The 8,064-nt window shown below is 39.2% G+C and overlaps 1 protein-coding gene across 1 annotated transcript in view; it reads right to left on the bottom strand.

Moving 5' to 3' along the window:
* Positions 1-1,025: 1,025 nt before the first annotated feature.
* Positions 1,026-8,064, bottom strand: part of TIE1 (tyrosine kinase with immunoglobulin like and EGF like domains 1) — a gene marked incomplete in the record, with an annotated part of 27,313 nt that continues 20,274 nt past the window's right edge. Inside the window, 8 exon segments of the mRNA XM_072419332.1 lie at positions 1,026-1,474; positions 2,594-2,693; positions 3,214-3,310; positions 3,403-3,443; positions 5,075-5,145; positions 5,476-5,589; positions 6,703-6,893; positions 7,974-8,064. Coding sequence (XP_072275433.1) covers positions 1,403-1,474; positions 2,594-2,693; positions 3,214-3,310; positions 3,403-3,443; positions 5,075-5,145; positions 5,476-5,589; positions 6,703-6,893; positions 7,974-8,064 — 777 coding nt within the window.

Consider the following 8,064-nt stretch of genomic DNA (forward strand, 5'->3'; position numbering starts at 1 on the left):
ACAATAAAAAGAAATTAGAGTCTCAAGAAAAGGAAAGACAGCAATAATAACTTTACAGAGATTCCAATCTTCCCCAATGTTCCTAAATTTGTATACTTTTGTATATCTGCTCTCCTCAATAAGGGCATTTCCCTTCACCAGGGGAGGATATTAGAGGAAATTTTATGAGAATACAAACCGTAAAAACATTCCCTGGGCACAGCAACCCCTCCTGGAACCCAGAATGCAATTTTTAACTTGTTTTTGTCAAAAATGTTCCCTTTCCAAGGTAGCAGAGGCTGTCAGGGTAGCAGACTGTCTATATAGTTGGAAAGTCAACTTTACTTCTATACACCACTTTCTGCAATACAGGTAGTCCCCAGGTTACATACGGGATAGGGACTGTAGGTTTGTTCTTAAGTTGAATTTGTGTGTAAGTCGGAACAGGTGCATTGTTTTAATAAATGTAATTAGGACAGATGTTTGTCTCAACATATTATTAGGCAGTGTGATGTCAGTTACTGTATAAAATCCTCACTGTGAGTTAATCACAAACAAACCAAAAAAAACTTCATGGAGCCTAGACATTCAATACCATCTGGAGAAAGCTGTGCTTTGATATGCAAAAACAAACAACTTCAGAGTTTGTCTTGATCATTAAAGTGTTAAAAGATGTTGCAGAAGAAGAAGAGCTCAGTCCTTAAGATCACCCACAACCTCAGCTGTGTTTAGCAAAAGAAGTCATGCAAACCATCCCCTTCCCCCATCAAGCCTTCATCCTGCACACAAGCAAGCAGGTAAGGTCCGTTCGTATCTAGGAATTGTCTGTATGTTGGATGTTTTTAACTCGGGGATTACCTGTACACTATACCATGTCAGTAAATCTGCACAAAAATGCAATATGCCCCATTTTTCCAATGTATTTGCTCTTAGCTGCAATAAAAGCCGTCTTGTGGCTTCCTCATCCTGGCTCTTTGGCTAAAAAGAAGTTTTGTACACCTGTGTAGCCTCGCAGTGGTGAAATTACCAGACTTGGGAGTTCCATGATCCATGAAACAAATATTATCTGAGGTTTATTGGGTAGATACAGTAACTGTACAAGGAAACGGAATACATATTCCGGGACATTCATTTCTCATTCTAGGCAGTGGCAGTGTTCAGCTGTACATCAGAGAAGGAAGGGAGTCCATTCTTATCATACGCGTCCAGTCATACAATCTTTTTATAGACAATCGTGTTGAAGCACACAGCTACATATATGCACGTTGTGTACAGTCAGAGGGGTTCCGGCACAAGCCTGTGATCCGGCCATGGGCTTTGCAGTCCACCTCACAGTAAACTAGTCCTTGTACATTGAGTACAATAATTCCTGATATCCGGCAAGCAAAGCACAGAGTCCATAAAGCTCCCTCTTATCTCCGTATTACGCCTCTTCTGCTGTGGCATCGATTCCAGCATAGGTGAAATTTTCAAATAACGCCATATTCACGTACGCCTGGGAAGGACAAGAATAAGAAGTTGTCATTGCAAAAGTCAAATCAGCACTCAACAAATTGCAATAAATGGATTCTATAACTTCTTGTAAATATAAAATATATGTAAATATAATCATTTATTTAAAATAATCTTATTAACGTGCTCATGTCTTCAAACCCAGTATTATAGGCCCTGATTTAATAAAGCCCTCCAAGGCTGGAGAAAATAGGCTTTCATCAGTGAAGCTGGGTGATCCAACAAACCTGGAATGGATCTGGTCCGGGATTGAAAACATTTCCTAGCAAATAGCAAATGACTTTGAAGCAATCCATTCCAGGTTTGCTGAATGACCTAACTTCACTGATGAAAGTGTATCCTCTATAGCAGCAGTCACCAACCGGTGGTCTGCGAGAAAATTTTGGGGGTCTGTGGCTCTGGCTCTGGTCCGCGGTCAGGAAAAGAGACGCACCGACCAGAGCCGCGGGAACACGTCCCCGTACAAGTCCCAGGCTTAGGAAAGTGGGTGGACTGTGTCCCAGGACATAACCCCCCCCACTCTGGTGCGGGCGGGGCTACGTCACAATGACGTCAGTATGGGGGGGGGGTCACTATAATTGACAGTGATTTTAGTGGTGCACAGAACCAAAAAAGGTTAGGGACCACTGCTCCATAGCATTGGAGAGCTTATTTGTATATTTATATACACATATTTATATTTGCATAAATGAGCAATATATGAGTGCATTTTTTTTGTTTAATGTCTTATTTTATATTATTATATTTTTATTTTTTATTATATATTTTCTTCTTCTTCGTGGATCCTGGCATGGACTGACAAAGCCCCGCCTGGGCCCTCCCATGCGAAATCTTGTCCACACCAGGACTTGTACACATATTAGATTTTGTCAGAGTGAGTTTATTATTTTATTTTATATTATTTTTTTATATTTTTTATTAACTCACACAAAGAAAAAGAAAGCACCATCCTTAATTAGATTTATCAAAGGGAGCCGTTGGTTGATTTCGGCACTGCCAAGTCAAATGGCCATGACAGAACCATTCTATTGACTCAGCTGTAATATAAGATATAATATAACAATATAAATATATATATAAGTACAATAGGGATGGATCATACCTTTCTGGCCTCCAACATGCGTATAAGCTGCAGGGAGATCTGGTTGAAAGTCGGTCTCTCGTAGGGTCTGTCTCTCCAGCACTGGCGCATTAGCTCGTACCTGAAATACATAGACAGCGGCCCTGCTTTACTGTATGCCCATATGGTGGTTTATCACATTCTAGGGCTCGTGCACAACTAAATCAGATCCTCACCAACAATCAGCTTATATATTTTAGGGACTTTTCCATTCCCTCTTCATCTACTAAAACATAAAATCTAGAATATAAAGTAGTACTGCAATAATATTATAATTTGTATAACATGTTGAAATAATATTTTAGCAGTACTGATTTGAGTTCAATTTATGTAAGCCCTGATGAAGAGAGAAATGAGGCCCTGAAATATGTTACAGATTTTTTTGTGACAATTGCAATATACTGTAGTCTAATGTATTTTAACTTGTTTTTTAAGCTTTCTTCTTCCAACTCTATGTAGTAGTGCTGTATATGGCTTCCTTGGGATACATACTTATCAATATTACAGATTAAGAAAGTTAAATAAATTACTCACTCACTCGCCAGACCTGATTTGCCATCTAATGACTGTGGACATTTCCATCGGTATATTATAATACTTACACTTCATCGTCACAGTTTCGGGGTTTCTCCATACGATATCCCTGCGGTAACTTCTCATAGAGTTCTGCACAAGTCATTCCGCAATACGGAGTTCCACCTGCAAGGGGCAGAAGACCTGAATATTGTCCATGATGTTCTGACACATTGCTGCAAATCTTCCTGACAACAGACATAAGTCAGTTCACTTACCTAAGCTCACAATCTCCCAGAGTAGCACTCCGAACGACCATCTGTGAATGATGGAGAGAAAGGACAATGACTATTGTATAATATGGACAATGAAAGTGTTTTGTACCCCATACAAGCTGTCTATGTATGTGTATGTCCAGTGGTGGACGGAACCAACAGTAGAGCCCCTGTGCAAACCTAATTCGGCTGAGCAGGGTCTGGGGCTCTTGTGCATTGGCACATTTTGCACCTCCCTAGGTGTATATCACTGCACAGATTTCCTCTGAGCATTTAGTTTTCACCCACATATACACACATTAGGTTAGTTGTCCACTTCTCAAAATTTGCCTTAGACTATGTTCAGGATATTAGACTATGGCTATGATAGGAATATTAGATTATGAGCTCTACTGATGGTCAGTTAATGACATGACAATGGACCCTGAAGAGTTGCCTAATATTTGGTGCTATGTAAATACATAATAATGATAATAATAGTGTAAAAAAACAGTAATATAAATATCAGTCATTGCAATGCCACGACTGGGCTCTCTGTTGGCTTGCTGATGCTAAAGTGATTTTATAACAAATGAGTGGCTTATTCCTAATAGACTTGTTAACTCTTCCCCACTTTATACCAGTGGGATTTATACTTTAAACAGTTCGGATGAAAGTTTATGAAAAGAATGCCAGTATTGATAAAATTACACTGCTTGTACTAAAACATTAATGAAAGCCTTCTGAGGGCACCTCCAGGATATTGGCCGATGCAGTTGCACAGATCTTTAACATCTATTATGATGTTGATTTTGTTGCCTTTAATAATAATAATAATAATAATAATAATGATTGGTCACTAACATTTTACATTAACACAAAGAAAAGCACATCTTGCTATTCAGTACTGACATAATATGTATACTTTATAATATTAGATCTATATAATCTATCTGTTTATAGTTGTTCTAATTAAAGAACAGGTTTTACAATTAAAAGAAAATAATATATTACCAATTTACATTCATGCAACAATTAGCGCATGAACTTTGATTGTTTGTTATGCCTAAGGGACATAGAGCAGTTGAGCTGCAAAGTTAAAAAAAAGAAAGATTCCGGGCTGTGCTGATCAATGAATGCAGTGCCGGCTGTATTCATTGATCAGCTCAGTGTGCGTTCCCCGGCACTAGAGGTTAAATGGGGACAAGTCTCCCCATTGAAAACCTCCAGTGCTCCCTGATTGGCTGAGGAAAGCTTTCCTCAGTGAATCAGGGAGCACTAGAGGTTTAAATGGGGATACTTGTCCCTATTTACCCTTTAGTGCCAGGGATCGCAAATAGGATTCCCAGAGCTGCAAGAATGATTGCAGCTCTAAGAATCCATTGCGATCCCGGGGCACTAGAGGTTAATTAACCTCTAGTGCCCCGGGGATCGCAAACAGGAGGATTCCCAGGGAATCCTGTGAATCCTCTTGTTATAATTTCCTCAATCTTACGATGGTTTCGCAAAATCCGTTTGCCGAGATTTCACGGCACCATCAGAAGTTTCAGGAAATTTTCACGAGAATGCCAGAGGCTACTCAGCAATTCCTTTACAAAGTAAATACATTATCCATGAGTAATTTACAGCACAACCCAGTTCTGTTTGTATTCTGGTAGTTTGGTACTTTTCAGCAGGAGATATGAACAAGACTTACACATCACTCTTTGTTGTATAAACGCTATAATTTAGAGACTCGATGGCCATCCAGCGCACAGGGAGGCGACCCTACAATGAGTAAGAGAAAATGGATTATATTGGTTCTTCAAATATCAGATTACTTATTTATGAACAATGGAGACATTTATGTTCTGAGAATGTACTGAAGGTAAAAACTATGTGAAACAAAAAAGTAATTTTTTAATGCTTTTTAGAAATGTTTACTTTCCTTTGCACAAAATTGGGTACTCTAAGTGAATTCAGGTAAACTTCTAATGAAGTTCCCATTTAATGAATAAATGAACAGCTTCTACTTCTTTCAATAAACCAAACCAATGTAAAATGTTAATTATGTAGAAAAATATTTTAGGTGCACAGTAAAGTTTCCATCTAACTTACCATTGTCTTCTTCACATAGACCTCTTCTCCTCGGGATAGACCAAAGTCTGCAATTTTGCCTACTAGATTTTCTCCCACAAGGATGTTCCTGGCAGCCAAATCCCTGTGGATGAACTGAAAGGGAAATGTGGGACATAAGAATTGAAGACAATATTTACAGGACAGATTGCATTAAAACATTACAGAATGTGAAACTGATGAAGACATTTCTAGAGACAACCCCATTGGAGTTTATGTAAGACTCTACTACAGGTCATTTAAATGGGCTTGATTTATAAAAGCTCTCCAAGGCTGGAGAAGATACACTTTCATCAATGAAGCTCGGTGATCCAGCAACCTTGGAATTCCTAATAATTAATAGTATTTAGCTATTTGCTAGCAAATATTTTTAATTCTGGACCAGATCCATTCCAAGTTTTCTGGTTCACCCAACTTAACTGATGAAAGTGTATCCTCCCCAGCCTTGAACAACTTTAATAAATCAGGCCCAATATATTTAATCAACCTTTAAATATTTAGCAGATCTATTAATTCAACTTTCTAATTTGCAACCCCAGAAGAGGGCCAAGGAAACTTTTCTAGTGGACCATTGTATCATGTAGCAAGTGCTAATCAGACATAAGCCAAGGTGTCCAGGTTGGATATTGTGAAGGGTTCGGCAAATGTTCTTTAACCGAACCTGATGTTCCACCATTATAGTCCGTGGGAGATAAACCCTCCACTTAAAGGGTAGAATGTTCTTAGGCTATTGTCTATTAGGAAGAAATGTTCTTATGATATTATCTTGTATTCTAAGAAAATTGGCTCAGAAATGAACGTTCACTTGAACACAACATAGCCGTAAAACATAGGGTGGATATTATTCCCTAAGAACATTCCATCCAAGGAGAAAATAGCCAAAGAACTTTCAGTCAAAAGAAAACTTTTACGTTTATTCTCTCAATATTTTGTATAAGCTTGCGGAAACAGTGAACATCAGCTTAACTTCCACCCTGTCATGGGATCAGACCCCAACCTCATTCCTAGAGCTAAAATGCATTCTAATATATACATTTGGTTAATAAAGGGCAAATCTGTAAGTTATTATAATATAGATATATTTATATGTTTTTGTATATATGTATATAATACAATCATTAAAAATCTGAAGCCCCAAGCAAAGTTACATAATAAAGGTGTATCTTTAGGCAAGTCCTCGTTCCGTCCATCTGAGAGTATTCCTGGTACCTGTTTCTCACTGAGGTAATGCATCCCTTTTGCTACATCTGAGGCAAATTGTAGAAGCTGCTGGGAGGTGAGTGTTGATGCCGTCCCGTGTTCCTTGGCAAACGCAGGATCTGTTTCCAGAACTCGGCTCTTACGTAGAAAGTCAAGCAGGTTCCCATATGGGGCGTATTCAATGGCGATGTACAAATAACCTGAAAGATGATGATTTAATGAATCAGAAGGTCCAACTGGATCTGATAGAGGAGTTCATAAGGTTTGTTGTTTTTGTTGTTTTGTTATTTGCTTTTATTTTTGAATGCTATGCTCATCTGACATGTAGCCCCAACTCAGTCTTGCCAATAGACCCAGAACCTAGGATAATCAGGAATCTCCCCTGGTGCTCACATTAGAGTTCCATCAACATCTTGCTCGGCTTTTGAACAAGTGCCATTAAGCTAGATACAAGCCCTTTGTTGCTGGAGTGATGTTGCATTTGTGACCCTTGTGCTCCGAAGTGACCCTCAGGTCTCTTATCACCATTGTGCTTCCTATGTACCCTTGTGCTCCACAGGCCCCTGTATACTCGTAACTTTGACGTACTTGTGTCCTCCTACGACCCCATTTTCCAGCTTGCTACTGGTTACCAACACTTACTTTTCCCTATCTATATATTCCCAGCCTGTTCTTGACTCTGAGCCTGTTTGTTTTATTGGCACTGTGCTCTATGGCTGTTTGCATTGGTGTGTCCCAAGGCTGCAACATGGGAGCCATCAATGGCCATCTAGCAGATCCTTAGTCTCTGTGCTTTTAGCCCTTTTGAAGTGTCCATGCCCATCTTCCAGCTACGGTACTGAATGTCTATCACCCACAGCACGCTAGCATCCAGTAGACTCCAATACCTGTGCATATAATTGAATCCAATCATTTGTACAAACAGAAGTAATATGTGTTGTTCATTTTTTGGTAAAATATGACCAAATGCCATTTTGCTGGGCCCTGTTACTCACTACCTCTAATGGGCTCCAGGCCCCCGGTAGCACCCTGGTCACAGTTTTCTATAAAGCAAGAGCAAATCTCCAAAAAAAGTATAAATATTCTGGTGACAACAATATAAGAAAATCTTCCCCCCACTTTGACTTTCTGTTGCGTCTCTGGCACAGGTCACAATTGTCAAATAACTTTACCCTTTTCTACTATCTACATGCCAGTATCCAAAGCTAAAAGAAAACCATATTGCTATACATTTTAATCAATATGTGTGTATTAGGCAGAGGGAAGGGCCGTTGTTGTACCTCTGTTCTCACAGGCTCCCAGCAAATTGATGATATTTGGATGGTGACCCAGTTTACATAGAACTTCCAGCTCTCCGGCAAAATCCCTGTG

Source organism: Pyxicephalus adspersus, chromosome 8 (assembly GCF_032062135.1).
Source record: "Pyxicephalus adspersus chromosome 8, UCB_Pads_2.0, whole genome shotgun sequence".
Classification (NCBI taxonomy): Eukaryota; Metazoa; Chordata; class Amphibia; order Anura; family Pyxicephalidae; genus Pyxicephalus; species Pyxicephalus adspersus.